The 16,826-nt window shown below is 38.4% G+C and overlaps 1 protein-coding gene across 1 annotated transcript in view; it reads right to left on the reverse strand.

Moving 5' to 3' along the window:
- Positions 1-255: 255 nt before the first annotated feature.
- LOC107084797 (synaptic vesicle membrane protein VAT-1 homolog) overlaps positions 256-16,826 on the reverse strand; it is a 40,301-nt gene continuing 23,730 nt past the window's right edge. The window contains exons 4-6 of the mRNA XM_015374805.1: positions 16,736-16,825; positions 13,284-13,525; positions 256-4,079 (exon numbers count right to left, since the gene is read on the reverse strand). Coding sequence (XP_015230291.1) covers positions 3,795-4,079; positions 13,284-13,525; positions 16,736-16,825 — 617 coding nt within the window. The 3' untranslated portion in view covers positions 256-3,794. The remainder of the gene's footprint in view (positions 4,080-13,283; positions 13,526-16,735; position 16,826) is intronic.

Consider the following 16,826-nt stretch of genomic DNA (forward strand, 5'->3'; position numbering starts at 1 on the left):
AAAGTTGTAAACGTTTAGGAAAGATAATATGATTGTGTAAAAGAAAATACACAACTGCTTTGTGTTGAAGGTAACCTCTGTGCATGGATAGAGGCACAGAAATAACCAATCAGAACCAACAAATGCTTTGAAAACTACATGAAAAAAAGGTCCCACAATTCCCTGAAATTCAAAACTTATACAAAACCGCAGTTGTTCCTCTTAGGGGTTGATGGAAACGCATCCAAAGGCAGAATCTTTTTTTTTTTCAATATATTTTTATGCACTGTTAATATTCAAAGCATTGACAGAGGAATATACATACAATTTGGCACACATGGTTTGGACCAACAGAAAAACAACAATAAAAAAAAAAAATTATCACATTTAAAAGGAGTGCAGGTTAGCAGGTCCCCACGGAGTACTGTATGAGCTTTGAACTTTAAACCCTCGGATAACTAAAATACAAACAAAAATATAAAGGAAAATCAAAATAACAGTAAGTAAAACATTTTTCTTTCTTCGTCTTTTTTTTTTTTTTTTTTTTACTGAAGCAATTGTTTCTCACATGGCACTCAGAACAGAAGCACCGTCCACAGGTTCACAAAGGGAGCCCAGCAGATTAGAACAGAACACTAACCAGAGGCTGACAGAGCACAATCACTCCCCACACCAGTATGGTGGTTTCACTCCAGTCCATTTCCTCCAGCTCCGTGTTTTGCTTCCCACTGTCAAGGATGAATGAATGCATTTGAAAAGTTGGCCCAAATGAGGAGGACCTTTACTCAAGTGAATGTGTTTGTGCCACCTGCTTTGCAAGGATGAGAAACAGGCTGCAACTCTGAAGCCCAAACAAAAAAAAAAAAAAAAAAAAAAAAACTTAGAGCCAGGGTTGGACTGGAGTGCCACCTCCATGCTTGCAAGTGCATTAAGATCAGCGAGCAGAGTGCAAAATACTAATACCGACTGTCCTCATAATACAGGCCTCTTATCAGACAGGAGGGAGAGATGGAGGTGGAAGGAGGGTCTGTGTGAAGCTACATCATATTTGTAGCAGAGTAGTGTGAAGTGGAAATGGGGGAAGGAGGGTGGGGGATTTGAAAAACCTGACAAACGACCTGAGGACACACACGTCTTCACACACAATGGCACACCACACACAGCACATGAGGGAGGCCACTCATGCCAACACAAACACTTTTTCCCCCCTGTTTCTTTTTTTTTTGGAAACAATCTTTTTGTTGTTTGTTTTGTTTTTTTTACAAAGTCACTAGTCACCATCTGAGTCTGAACAGTGAAGCCGGACTCATATACAGGCAGGCAGGCAGGCGGACAGGACGGCATCATGTCTGAAGCTGATTAAATAAAAAGCAACTGATGGCGTCGGTGATGTTATGCATCATCAAAAGCATACTTATATCAGATATGAATTCATTCATTAACTTTGAAAAGTACTTCAAAAGCATGATTTAATTTTTCAAGAGAAAAAAGCTGTTCTCACCCAAAAAGCGAAGTTCAACTTGATTAATGCAAGAACCTTAAGAAATCCCTTCTAGAACCTCTCTGACAACATGAATCGCCTTAATACTTTCATCCAGAATGTTTAAAGTACTTACATCTGACTAGTGGATAACAAAGCCATATCTAAGGGTTTCAGACTCCAACAAACCCATAAAAGCCATTATTCTCAAAACGTGAAAAACACTGAATAGTTGTAATCCTTCCAAGGAGTGTTAGATCTACACATGACTCAATGAAGACCTCCATTCAACAGGTCACAAATAACCCTACAGAACATTTAAAGCACTTCAAGCTGCGAGGATAAAAATTGATCATGAAAGAATAAAGCATTTTGATTCTGCAAAATAATTCTGCACAGAAGAGTGGACTAATGTTTCCCCACAGAGGTGTAAAAATACTCATTACTAGTTATCGCAATAGGTGGATGGCAGTTCTTGTTGCCAAAGGTTGCGTCACTAGTTATTAGATTATTATTAGATCTAGAAGGGAATTTCTGTTTCACACAAGGCCCTATCTTGGATAGCTTTTCTCCCTTAATAAATAACATCATTAATGAAAACGTCCTTTTTAAAAACAGATTACTGGTCTGATGTGCTTTATCAAAAGTTCAGACTGAAAAACTGGAGAACTATGACAAGTACGTAAATACTTTTTCCCAGTATTTAATTCAGTGTTCTTTTGGCGTCAAAGTTACTGACTGAGCTTTAGTATGAGCCATTAATATCCCCAATTATAAAGCATCACATTTAAGGATTGGTTGCATTACGGTTTAGTAGAACAAGATTAAACGCTTGAAGACTTCCTGTTTCATAAAACAGCATCAACCTGTTGAAATACCATCTGAGAGCACCAACGGCTTGCAAACGCAAAGTTAGAAGAGCATAAAGACAGAGACACAGAGAGGGAGTTGGAAGAGAGGAGAAAAAAAGAGAGACCACAGAGCCATCTCTGACGAGCCTGACGCCTGTTGCTATGCCGACCATAAAGAGGGAAACAGAAAGAGGAGGAAGAGGGAGGAGGTGGGGAGGCGAAGCATGGACAACAGAGCCGGCTGAATTCTCCTCTCCTGGGTCAGAGTGATCGAAGGGAAGAACGGAATGCAATGAAATTCCTCTCGCTGGATCAGGGAGGAAAGCAAGTCTGGAGCGAAGGAAAACAAAAGCAAAAAGAAAAACCTTTTTCACGCACTCACTTCAAGCGCCTCACTGTCTTGGTGTGACAGTGGCTCTTTCATCGCTTTTAGCGCATGCACGTATGTGTGCAGGAACAATTTCTCTCTTAATTGACATCTTGCACTTCTTGCCAACAGTTGGCCAGCTAGAAAAATCTGTAACTAAGGAGAAGGAAGCTGGAAAATCATATCAGCCGGCCCTATTGAGCAGAGAACAGAAAGGCTCATTATGTGAGGAAATTCATATTCAGGCAAAGCTACATGAACTTGATTGGCTTTTGATGGGAAACCATTTTTTTTTCTCAGTAGCTCTCATGACATTTTTCTAAGTAGTTAAACATGATGATCAGAAAACTACAATGAAAATATCTCCAGGGGAGGCGCATCAGCCAATCAGAGGCCTCTCTGACTCATCTTTAGTGACATAACTGAGCTGGACGCAGAAAGCAACATGCGAGTGGGTGGGTGTGGTTCTCGGTTTATCTGCCTGCCTTTGGTGCCTGTCTGTGGGTCCGGCTGATGATGCTGTGGGAGGTGCGTGTGGTGGTGGGGAGGGACTCAGCACAGTGAGGGAGGGAAAGCGGAGGTGGCAGGTGGAAGTCAGAGCAGAACAATTTAGCACGGTGGGAGTCGAGATGCAGAGGGGGCACCGGGGGTCAAGGGTGGGGCCGGAGTGTGAAAGGAGATTAAGGTTGTCAGGGAGATGGTAATTTGCCCCCAGGCTCGGACCAAACCCACCATCCTCCATGGCTCTCCTGACACTTTGATTCCCAATAGCCAAATATCGATTAATACTATAAGGGTGGGGGGACGGAGGAAATGAGATTAGAACGTATGCAGGGCTGAAGGATCTGATTTTTTTAAAAGGTGAATGTAAGAGAAGAGGAAAGGGGAGGTGGGAGCAGCCGGACCTGAGTAATCACCCAGTAGGTGAGGCAGAGGGGAGGTAAAAGAGTGAGACTGGTGCCATCATTTCAAATTTACCCCAAGTCCTTCCCATCTCTGCTACCGCTCCACCCCCAACCCTCTGCAACTCCACCACCAAGCTCATCCCTGCCACCTCCCCTGCTCCCAGGACACAAACTCCCTGCTGCTGATCTGCTTGACTATCCATCTTCCCCTCTCACTTCTCCTCCTTCTTGACCTCTTCCTTCTTCTCCTCCTCCTTCTTCTCTTCTTTCTTCTCCTCTTTCTTAGGCTCCTCTTTCTTCTTCTCCTCCTTCTTCTCCTCCTTCTTTCCATCGTCCTTCTTCTTGTCATCCTTCTTCTTATCATCCTTCTTCTTGTCCTCTTTCTTGTCCTCCTTCTTGGCCTCTTCCTTCTTCTCCTCCTCCGGCATAGGCTCAGTGGTGAGGATCACTTTGCCGACGTTGTTCCTCTCCTGCATCTTCCTCATGGCATCGCCAACCTGGAGAAGGAAGGATGGATAATCAGCTACATGAAAGGATCAAACCACAGTTGAGGAGCAAAACGTGACAAGAAAAAAAAAACCCACAAAAAAACCCCACAAATCAATAACTGTTGTCTTTCAGCCTTTTATCTCTGGTTTTTATTTTTAACTTTATACAGCTGCCCATAAAATAATCCCCTCTGATTTTTTTCAAACATGAACTATAAGAAATGTTGTTAATATTTGAAAGGAAAGTAAACTTTAGTAGAAACATGCAACAAGCAAAATGTGCCCAGAAAACGAGAGAAGAGGAAAGATAAAGACCAGGAATAATCAGAAACTTTATACATTGAAGATTATTATATATATATATATTTATATGTTTAAAGCTTAAATTTTTTTTCTACATATATTTCTCTTTGAAAAACTGAATTTAGACTAATTTTTCTACAGTTCATCAAGTGGTTTCCTATTATAGGAGAAAGTTAGACGTGAAACCTGTCCATCTGGTGTAAATCAGCAAGGATTTTCTTTCTTCTAAAACCTTTAGACCCCAAATTTTTGTGGGTAATTTTCATATATTTTCTCCAAAAGTTAAACTCATAGTATTATATTTAGTTCCATTGGTTATTTTCATATAACTGTTGGACTTATGACTCCAAAGTTGTTTTTAGGTGATTTAGATTAGGAACTAAACCGATTTCTTTAGGAGTTAGTGTTTAATTTTCTGCATGTGCATGTCTCTTCTATACCTTCCAATAAACACTTGGTCTGAATGTCTTTTCAGACGTGTAAAATGGGTTTATTCTTAAATGGGATTGATCTTAAATTTACCATATCTGACAGTAATGAGACAGGAACATAAAGTAATAAACTAAAACTGGTGTAGTTTAAAAACAGAGTTCTTTTTCCTTAGGAATCTGACCCTCAGATAAACCACCAAGCCTACAGAGGCGCACTGACAGCAACATTAATAACAGTTAATAGATGAAGAAGCTTACTTGTTTTTTAGTATTATTAAAATATGCTGTTCAAGAGGAAACTGTCAGCTCTCATAAATATATAAATGTAATAAATTTGTTATTATTACCTCTGCAATGCGTTTTAGTTTGTTTAAAGATATTAATAAAACTTGGGTTAATCAAATCCTCGCTCATGTGATATAATCCTGACTCTGCTTACTTTATGAACAATCAATCAGTAAAGAGAAATCGGAATCAGAAAAATTTGAAGTGGGAAAAAATAAGAGCTTTCTGATTGGTGGAAATCTACATTTGCATGTGGTTAATTTTGTTGCTAAGAATAAAAAATCAAAAGCATAAATTGCCTTTGGTAGAACTAGTGAAGCTCTATTCTAGATGTTTTCATTTTTTACAAGAAAGAGGCAGGCAATTAGATTAGGGGAGTTAAAAGTTGGCCTTTCTAAAACATAGAATACAACAACAGATGAATCAATAAATAAACCCGCCATCAGGTAGTCATACCTTTTAGCTGTTGGTGGTGTCATATTTTATTACATGAACTGATCCTCAATGACGTTTAACATACATTCCTGTTGTAGTTTCAACAAACTTCAGTACTCCAAGAAGGAGTTTTTAAGGAGTACCTGCCAATGTATGTTCACCAACATGGGAATTCTGCTTATATATTTTACTGGTACAAATACAGATGTAAACGTGAATATACTGAAATCTATAATTTCAAAGGGTACAATCTACTGGGTTTTAAATCGTGCTAATCTGTGGTTTCAAAGTATAGATTAACATTTGAATGAAATATGGTTAAAAAGATAAGATAATACATAATTATGAAATATATTAACCTCACAAGGAAATTGCTTTAAGGCCAGTGGAAATGAGACTGCCAGCAGCAAAATGCTGCACAGATGTTCTTGTTAGTATTTTTTGATCTTATGAAGATGTGTACATATATTTAAAAAGATACTCATTTATCTAATAAGAATAGCAATATATATGTTGGTCCCTGACACAAACGTTATCTCAAAAATATTCCTGCAAACTATTTTCCCTTGGAGTAAATGCTCTCCTCTAACAACTACCCCCAAACCCCTGAACCCCCACGCAGTGATAAATAGACCGAGTGGCTCTCCATCATAATAATGAGTGGAGGATTCCAGCCAAGATCTGCCCCACCCTGCTCCTTCTTTGACCACTGAGCTCTGTCCACTGTCTGCTCTTGTCTTCGTCACCCCCTCCCTCTCCTCTTTCTACCAATCCCCCCACCCCATGTGTGCAAGGCAGGCAGACCACCTAACAACCAATGCCAAGGCAACAGGGCCATCTCCTAGCAACGTAAAGCCTGGCTGAATCGTGGCTCTGACGACTCCGACACATGGGAACGAAGGGGTGGGGGGGAGTGTGGGAGTTCGCAAGCAGAGGGAGGGGGTCGGAGCAACTGGTATCCTTCAGACAAAGCGGAAGGATAAGTTCAGGATTTATGAAAATAGTTTAAAAGTGAACAAAAGTCAAGGTGAAAAGGTCTGGGGCTCTTTCAAAACAATCTGCCCACCTTAAAACTTATCTCTGATAAAACAGTTTACCATGTAAGGTACTTTACTGGTGCAAAAAAGTAAAAAACCAGCACACCAACGTTTATCAGATTTACGTGTTACTTTAGATCTTGCAATAATACGTTCAAATAACCTCTAATATTTCCTAATCCAAGATGACATAAACACAAACTATCCAACAGCTGATATGTCTAATTTGTGGAATCCAAAAATCTGTCTGTTACGTCTAAGGAGCAGTTTGAAAGCCAATTATTTAAAGGAATGTAATAAGAAATACCATTCGTCACACGGGATGTTTGGAAAACAGTAAACATGTTTAACCTAATCAAGTATGTTAAAAATGTCATTCATTCATTTATTCTGGCATTTGTGGTGGAGAACTAAACCTAAAGACTACAATAAACACACTAATTTAGGGGTAAAACACAGTGGTGGGAGTATTATGCTGTGGAGACAGTTTTCTTCAGAGGGGTAAAAAGAAACAAACTACCTGGGTTCATGCAGATAAATTCAGTTGAACATCTGATGGAAGATAGAAATATTAGGACAGAAGCAGGTTTAGTTTCCTCCAGGACTCAGCCCTTAAACAAATATCAGCTCAGATCAAAGCTGCATGTTTTAGAACCATCTAGTTGAAGTTAAATAATCCAACTGAAAATATGTGTGGAAATGTGATGTTCATTGATACTCTTCATCTAATCTGACTGAGCCTTAGCTGTTTTTTAAAGGAAAATAGGAACAATTTCACTCTCCTGATGTCAAACACTGGTAAAGACATTCACCAGAAGATATGCAGAGCCAATTGCAATAAAGGTAGTTACCCACGCTGTTGATGAAGGGTGCTCCACCCGAATATACTCCAGTCTTTTTTTTCTCGTTTCATCATATAGCTACATTTGCTCCACTTTACAAATGCACTATATGTTCTTTTTTTTACATGAAATTCAAAACATATTAAAAATTGCAACAACAAAACAGACCAAATAAAAATGTTTACAAGGTTCCACTTTGTATCTTGTGTGGCTTTTCTGTGTGGGGTACATAAAAAATCTGCTTCAGAAACATAAAACAAAACAAACAAAAAACAACTGACTTAGTAAATGACACATTATGCTGTAAATAAGAGGATTTTTCTTTTTTTAACACGGCTTGGGCTGTTTTCTATATGCAACTTCCATTTATAAACCACTGTTGCATATAATTTATCGCTGGAGGAACTTTTAACACAGTCCTTGGTCGGAATGATCCCATGATTTTAAACTAAAGCATGGCCACCAGAAATGACTTGGTGTGCTGCCCTGTTATGTTGCAGGGATAAGCCTTTTGGAAACATATACCGGTAGATGCAATTGTGAACAAATTTGGCATAATCAGATGAAATTCATCCAAAGTAAAAGCACAAACTGAATTCCTTTTAATGATGCAACCACAGCACAGTCCTTATGTGACTGGGCCTATTTTACCTATACCCTGAGGGAATAAGAAGCAACTATTACCTCGTTATCTTACTCTTAAATGTGGACAGTTTCTTTTTTTCAAGATATAAGAAGTAGCCACTGTTTACTAGCAGGTTAGGATCTACATCTTATTTTTCTAGCATATTTTGCAAGCATCTTGAGGGGATCTAACCCTTTTGAAATCCAGTCTATGAACCTCATATTTAAGACTTTTACATTTATTAAAGTATAATTAATTAACAGATTAAGCTTGGAGAAAAATAGGATCTTGCTAAATAACTTAAAACTTTCTTCATTTGGAGTTTTTTTTTTTTATCACTGTCATGTCAAGAAAGATGTTTTATGCAGTGAAAAAGTTTTTGCCCCCTTATAGATTTCTTTTATATCAAACTTTCATGATTTAGATCATCAAGCAAATTTTAATACCAGATTAGGTAAAAAGAGGAAAATAAAAATCTGGTTTTAGAATGATGATTTAATGTAGTATTTTAGTGAAACAACATCAATTAAGTGAAAAATTATATCCTAAAGCTAATACCTGTTTGTACATCACTTGGTTGCAAAGTTTTACAATACATTGGAGGAGCTTTGGTCCACATAGGAGGTTTTCAAGCAGGTCATAACAAGTCATCTTAATTGGATTTAAATCCAGGTTTTGAGATCAGAGATGGTTTTGCTGCAATTTGGATCAATGTCTGAATGCAAAATCCAAGCGCACTAGAGCTTATGTTTGCAAGATCAGACAATCTCCTTCAGAATCTTCTGCTCTAGAGCAAATTCAATTGGCTCCAACAATTATGGCAAAACTTGGCCATGAAGCTGCAAATAAGTCCCAGATAATCACCAGACAACTACCATAACTAACTGTCTGTGTAATGTTTTTGTCAGAGTCAACTTCTATGTTTTTTTGTGCAAAAACAAGGAATTTGACTTTGGTTGTCCGATTGTAATCAAACAACCACAGTATGGAAAAAAACTCCTATGGGGATAAAAAAGAAGATAGGATGAAACAATGACAATAACAGTATGCAGGTAGAAAAATAATCCATGCATTTCTTTTTTATCTGTTAAATTACTTGGGATTGTGTCATGATATGTTGCTTCTTGGATTCTTTGAGCCTACTTCATATTGCCAGATGGGCGCTATATAAGTAATAACCATTGATCCCTCAGGCTGCTGAAAGCAGTTGGAATTGAACCAAAGGAAAGTGGTTAATCAGTTAATTCATCGTTGAAAAAACGCAAGTGCAATGATTTTTTTCTCCACACAGAATGAGGCTTGTTTGAATAATTATTTTTCTCTTATTGAAATAATCATATGCAACAAGCTATATGAATCTGTGGGAGACAATGGCTCCAAATCTTTAGGCAAGTTAATAAGATTTCTCTTGTAAATCAGAGGACTACAAGGTTGTGATGAATGGAGTCAGGGCGTGGCATCTTTACTCAGGTTAAAATAATTTATCTACTGTTTCTTGGCTGATTTTTGTCTCTAAGACACCACACGCGGTGGTGTCGTATAACTGGCTAACTTTACAAAAAAAGAGATGATATCCACCTATATCTCTACTCTTTATCTTTACATCATGTCTTTCTTCATACATCATGGCTCCTCCCTAAGATAAACGCATACGCTGACTAAAGGATGTCACCATAGCAACAGGAGAGAAAGAGGAAAAAAAGATCCACAGCAAACAGGGAGAAGGAGAGAATAAAGAGAGGGAGAGACAGAGAGGGAGTCAATAACCTAAGGATGGCTAGAAACAAGAACGGAGATAAAGAGAGGGCAGATGGAGAGGCAGAGAAAGAGCTTCAGATGGCAGAGAAAGACAGCGGGTGTTTCTCTCTGGCCACAGAGCCAAAATACTGCCCAGCCCTGATTTTCATAACAGAAGATATCCTTATGACGCTTCCTTTTCTATCTCTGCATTCATATCTGTTAACGCTGTAAATCAGTCTGCAACAATCAGAGCCTGTCGGCCACAGTGACTTCTGCTGCACGAGACACTGAGCGTCTTGTGGACAACTTTCTGGTTCTGAATGCGAGTATCAGGGCCACGCCCAGCTGCTGCAGATCCTACCAACAGGCACACAAAGGCACGAAAAGCACCTGGCATTAATGTGTTTAAAGCATTTGCAAAAACCTACAACAGAATGTTATTCAGGAGAGCCTGCAGCCAAGTCACAATGAATCAATCAGAGTAAGAGGAGGAGGGATGGATTCAATCAGATGAACATCCAAACACAGATGCTCTTTAGGAAAATATACTTCTGAGTACAAAATAGACAAATCATAAACAGATACTTGTACAGTTTAAAAAGGAAGAATGGTTAAAAACACATAAAAGCCAATATTTTTGCCTTAACCAATTTTATTTTCTATTGACATGCTCTGTTAAAATAGCAATTGATTCTTTAGCTCTACATCTGTGAAGTTGTGCTAAAAAAAAACCCCAATAGGAGCCGTAACATTTTATGATTTCCATCCAGAACGAGAAATGAAGTTTTTTCTAAGTGTGGACAAATTATGATTTTCTTATTATTAAACTAATCAATGTTTTTTTCTTTCTAATTTCTTAAACAAAATCATCTACAGAAAGATTAAACTAATAGTTTTGTCTGACTTCTGCGATATTTCAGAGGATTTTGGTCTAAGTAGAAATAGAATGATAGAACTTGGTTTTGTTTTTTAAACAGTAGCTAATAAAAGCTTGATACACTGGAATGATACGGGGGGTTGTTGACAGTATTTGGCATGTAAAACTGCAGCAGAACGTAAGGCTAATGGTTATTTTGATTTCTGTTTTCTTAAAATTTAAAAAGAATTAGCCAACTTCACTCTTTCTAATTGGAAACAATTAAATATCAGTACATCAGTCAATAAAACACAACAAGAAAAATCCTTAAGATACTAAAATAACTGTAACTGAGGAGGAGGACATAGTACATAGTGGTAATGATAAACCTAAAAAGAAATAATTTTATATGTATATTAAATATGAATAAAAGGCTTAAGAGTGATGAATATAGTTGCTGAATAGTTGTTTTTCAGCTTTTGTATTGTCGTTATACTCTCCTAAGTACAGAGCAAGGGAATGAACTCTCTGCATTTAACCCATCATCTTGGGGAGCAGTGGGCTGCCATAGTGCAGAAGCAGTGTGGGGTTAAGGTCTTGCTCAGGGAGCAAGAGTGTCAGTCCTGAACTCAGAACCTGTGGATTTTAAACGCAAACCCCTAACCATTAGGCCACACTCCCCTACAAAAGGCTAAGGTGGGTCTTAAACCAACAACGTTAGGGAATGTCTTACAGCTGACGTAACTAGCAATGGTAACTGCACACCAGAAGGCAATTTTGCACTGAATGTAATTCAATGGGACAGAAGTAAAAAATCTGCACAGATCGAAATCAGCTAACCCTCTGTTAACAGAAGGCTATGTAAACTTTGTGCAGTCAGTGTGGCATGGTAAATATTGCAACAGAGATTAAAAAGTCATATGCAACCTTTTTGAGTTGTAGGTTTACTGGGACTACTTCCTTACTGTATGTAAACATCTAAATATTTAGAAAATAATAAATAATTGCAAAGCAATTGTTCTGTCATTATTCTGGCATTAAATACAATAATTGTTAATCATTATGGACCTAAAGTTGGAACAAGGTTTATTCAGATTTTATAGCTGACTGTAAGAAAGAAAAATGTTTGTCTCCTTTTATGTAGCTGGTGTAAACTTCTGATTTCAACTGTAAATAGTCAGTGCCATCTATTGGATTTTTAGGACTGTTTTAACATAAATAATGTAGTTGGTAACATTTTTATCAGCTGGTTGAGCTTCTTTCAGTCATTTGATGCTCATAGGATTCCACTTGTTACTGTTTCTTCTGAATTCTACAATCATCTCCCTTGTTTGGTTTTTGTTCACATTCAGGATCAAATAATTGTTTCCACATTATGTTGCAAAGTGGTTCACCAGCTTCCTGTACTCAGCTTCTTGTCCATCTCTGATGCACCAAACGACTTCAGAGTCATTTGAGCGTCTATGAGGGAGCCAGAAGGTGTTGGAGAGCAAACACTTATTATGCTCCACACAGTTGGATATATTTTTATCACAAACTCATAGGTAGGAACCGATCTGATGGACATCTTTTGGGTTTTTTAACAGTGTCCTGTTTGACAATAAGAATAAGTGTCTTGATGCCAAAAAAGGGCCCAACAGATTTTGCTCTCAGAAGTGGAGCAGTACGGCTATTGCCATAGTGTTTCGCTTGATTTATGTCATGATCATATTTATGCATATACATAGCTTAATTATGATTGTACAGGGAGTATTACGGATTATATGGACATCTGATGGACTTCTAATAGCCAACCACACAGGATTTCTGACTGATGATGTCAGCTGACTTTATCCAATGAAAGACACTCATAGGCTAGAGTAGGAATTCATACATTAATTGGACCTCCCCGCTCTCCCCATAGTATTTGCAATCAGGAGTTTCTCGCTCAGAGAATTCAAGCTCTTCCAACCTTAAATGGCTGCAAATTCCCACAAAGCAGTAGAATTCGTGGCTGTTAGGTGTTCAAGAATCCGACTTTTATGCAGTAATACACAGTTCTTAGAAAGTTAGTATTATCAGAGGAAGATAACCTGAATTAAAACCAAAAGCAGTTTTCAAATTAGATTTCACCAAGTCATCAACATGTGTGCCGTCCACTCACAATACTTGTTCATCTAGTAAGAGTTAATTCTGCATGTCGGTGACTCATCAAAATCTTTTGGGTTTCCTTACAAAGAAAACTTATTAACTAAATTAATAACTTATTGAACTTGGCAGCATTGTTCTATAAAAAGAATCAATTAAAAACACTCGACTTGGAATCTGTTAGTATAACTGGGTTGAGCTTTGTTTGCATTTCAGTAGGTTTTTATATAAACAAACTGAATTGATTGAAATCTGAAATAAAAGATTTTTGTATTTACTCAGGTTCCTTTGGACTTTTTGTAATCTTTGTTAGATTTGAACCAATGTAAGGACAAAAAAAGAAAATATTTGAACCTTTAAGCTGGTAACCTGTCAACAAATGTTTCGTACATTTAATATTCTTAAATATTTTCACACAGATGTGTGTTTTTGCAAAAACGTTACACTGAAAGTCTATAAAAACACACATTTTCAGCTGACCTGAGTGAATATTTGTGACAAAGAACCGGTCTGCAAAAAACACAATGCAAACCTGCTCAAGATGCCAGGTGGAGTCAATGCGGGGTTTGACTTTGCCCTGCTTGTACAGATCCAGGATGGTGTTCATAGCCTGAGTGATGAGCTCCATCTCCCCGTCCAGGTAGCCCAGGTGAAACCCGCACACAGACTTGTTACCTTGAATAAGACTGAGCGTGTGGATGGAGAACTGGTGGTACCAGTTCTTAGCAACGGCAATCAGGTTCTTCCTTTGGCCTGCCAGCATGTTGGCTGTACCTGAGTGGAGAAAAAAAAAAAAGGTTTGACTCCATTAACTTTAAATCAAGCGTTTCATCATTTAATGAATAGGTGTTACATTTGTTTATGTTCAGCTTAAAACATTAGAAAAGCAGTGGTATTAGACGGTCACACCTCTCTTAAGCAAGTGAACCAAGCCCTGTTCTTTCTTTCACCTCTGTCTCTTTGTAGGTTGTCACCTATTCTCTCACCCAGGAAAACCTCTTTAGCACTTCAGCTGTCACTGCCAACACATCCTCCTCCAATCCCCCTCCTCACGGGTTCACTTAACGGTCTTTCTACTCTCAATCTTTGCGTTCCTTGGGTTGGAGGAGACTAGAGGGGGGTGGGTGGCAGGGACAAAGCATGTTTTGAGAGAATTGAGGGACCCGGCCCGCTGTATTCACACACATTCCAGGTTTCATGGGGATAGAACGCCCCATTGTTCCACCGTGCCTACTTCTGACGAACTGGAGGAGAAGCAGCCCAGCGCAGAAAAACCAGAGAGGCTGAACGGTTGAGGGTGGAGGGCACCATGCTGGGTAGCGACTTTCTGAGCAACATGCAAAAAAAAAAAAAAAAGCCGCGGCCCTGTTCTCCGTGGATGCCGACCCCGCCCACCTCTTGCATGCATTTGGATTTGCATTGTAACTGAAAGAGCGTAAAAGGGCTTCCCACGGACGACATACAGCACACTGTGGACAGGGGCCTCAACAGAGAGGCCAGTCCACCCACTACAAAGCAGCTTTACTCTGCAGCTAGTGTGAAACCCACAACTATTCTATCTATTTACAACCATATGAAATATCTAAGGAGAATGTTTTTATTTTCTATGAAAAAGGAGCAACACAGTTTTTGTTTTTTGTTCAATTGCTACTTAAAAGTTAAAATGTAGTGGTGTAAATACTTCAGGATAAATCCCAGATAAGCTTGATAAGAATGTAAAGAATTTGCTCTGATAATCTGAACATGTAGCTGATGTGTTCTAAGGAATGTTTGCAGACATCTCTCCTCCCAGATGTCAGCAGGCTTCAACTGCCTTTAATGCTGGCTGTCATCTTTTTTCATTTAAGTCTCAAGTGCTAAAATGGAAGTTTGAAAGAGGAGGCAATACTTTGGGAGACCTAAAAACAGGATCATAAATTAATTTCTGAAAAATTTCACTTTAAAAGAAGGAAAGAAATGTATGTGCTTTAAGTGGATTTACATTGATTACATCATAAGAGGTAAATAATCATTACCTTGCAAGCATTATGAATTGATGCAAGATTTATGAATTCAGTAAATTCTGAAAACACATCTAGCTAGAAGCCAAAAGATTTGTGATCCTCAAAATCAGAAATGTTACCAATAACGCAAATGTAGTGACATATATGATATCAACCAGAAGCGGCAGGCTGAAGGAAAATGAACATGGCTGCAATTGCTATTTAGTCTGTTTTAGCTGGAATACCTTCTACTTCTTTTTTGAAAAGTTAACTATCTTGCAAAGTATTCCAGTTTTTTTAATTGTGAAAGTTTCAACCTTGATGTCTTTCAGCCACAGTGTTACCTACAATGACTCAAACTATGATGGATGCTATCTTGGATGATGAAGTTGTATTAAACTGTGATAATGGACTTAAGGACTTAAATTGGTGCAAATCAGTTTGCCTCATGTTTTTAACACTTTAAATGGTTCAGTGATTTTCCAGTATATGGCAGCGTGTGTGGCAGCGTGTGTGGAGCCAAAACTGTTACATCACCACTGGTGGTAACGACTACTGTCAAGAGTTTGCAGTAACTGGCAACACATTTTTTACATATTTTTGAAGAAATTTTGGTCCAAGATTTTACCACATTTCAATTTCACTACATAATCCCACACCTGTTTACTTACCAAATGTAACTCCTTAATAAGTGCAAAGAATTTCAGATGGAAAATAAAGTCATTTCCAGCTATCAACCTGTAAGGGGTTGAAAAAACTTCTAAGGCTTTGGCTGTCCAGTAAACGGAGAGCAATTATCCACAGATGAAGAAAACAGAGCAAGACTGAACTTTCTTGGCCATCAACGACCCGCCAGGAGGTCACAAAAGAACCCAGAACAAAATCTAAAGCACTGCAGGCCTCACTTGTCTCAATCAAGGTCAGAGTTCACGATTCAACAATAAGAAAGAGAGAGTGGGCAAAAATGTTCAGGTCGGAGTTCCAAGGCCAAATCGTCCGCTGACCCAAAAGGCCAGGACCTACATTTGCCTAAAAACTTCTTATAGATCAACAAAGCTTTTGGTGAACTTGGTGAAAAAAAAAAAAAAAAAACAGAAAATGGGGACTATACAGAGATATCTATAGTGTACTCATTTAATGGGCCATTCGGACAAATAATCACTACTTTTTGAGTGACTCTGGCTCCCGGCACATTGCCTGTGCCATCTTTGTTCTCTTTCACCCGCAAAACAAGCCCCATGATGCTTTGCAAAGAGAACTCTTGCAAAACATCAGGGGAAATATCTTTTAATCTAGTAGACATTCTAGACACTTGTATAAAATGGCTTAGGGCCCATTATAGTGATTTATAAAGGGGTTAGGGCGGACAAGCGGACACAGCCAAGGTGTCAGAAAAAGAACATCCAACCGACAATAAAGCAGGTCGGTGGATAGTGTCAGGGTTTGGGACTATACTGCTTTAAGGCCTGATGACTTGTCATTGTTGATGGAACCTTGAATTCTACTCTGTAGATATTGGAGGAAGAATATTGGACAAGAAAAGTTTGTGTCATTAAGTTTGTGATTTTAAGTTTGGTCCAGTGATGCAACAGTGAAAATGTGTTCTGATAAAGTGACAGTATGGTTGCCTCTGCAATTTGAGGCAGAAGTAAACACCTCTGAATGACTTAGTTGATTAAAACATGCAATCATTCAAAGAGGAAGACAAAGCAACAACAATATAAATGTTAAGAGCTTCTTACTGATTGGTGGCCCTGTGCCTGATCTGATAAAATGCAATTAAAAATCCTTGAAAGAAAAGCTTTTCTTTGGAAGGGAGGACTTTAAATAGATAAAACTTTTTTTTATTAAAAAATAAACAGAACTAACCACAGCTTGTTGATCTGTATGTAACCATTGTGAATAACAGTGAATTTTATAGCTTTTACAGAAAAGGTTAACAAAAGGCTATATTGTGTTTTCATGATACAATTTTTTTTTTATTGGATTCATTTTCACTTACCATAGGTGATGAGCTTTCCCATAGGCTTCAGCAGATTGTAGGCCTTGTGGGTGTCTGATCCTCCGAGAGGGTCGAGCACGATGTCCAGCCC

The sequence above is a fragment of the Cyprinodon variegatus genome, unplaced genomic scaffold, assembly GCF_000732505.1.
Source record: "Cyprinodon variegatus isolate N-32 unplaced genomic scaffold, C_variegatus-1.0 Scaffold109, whole genome shotgun sequence".
NCBI lineage: Eukaryota > Metazoa > Chordata > Actinopteri > Cyprinodontiformes > Cyprinodontidae > Cyprinodon > Cyprinodon variegatus.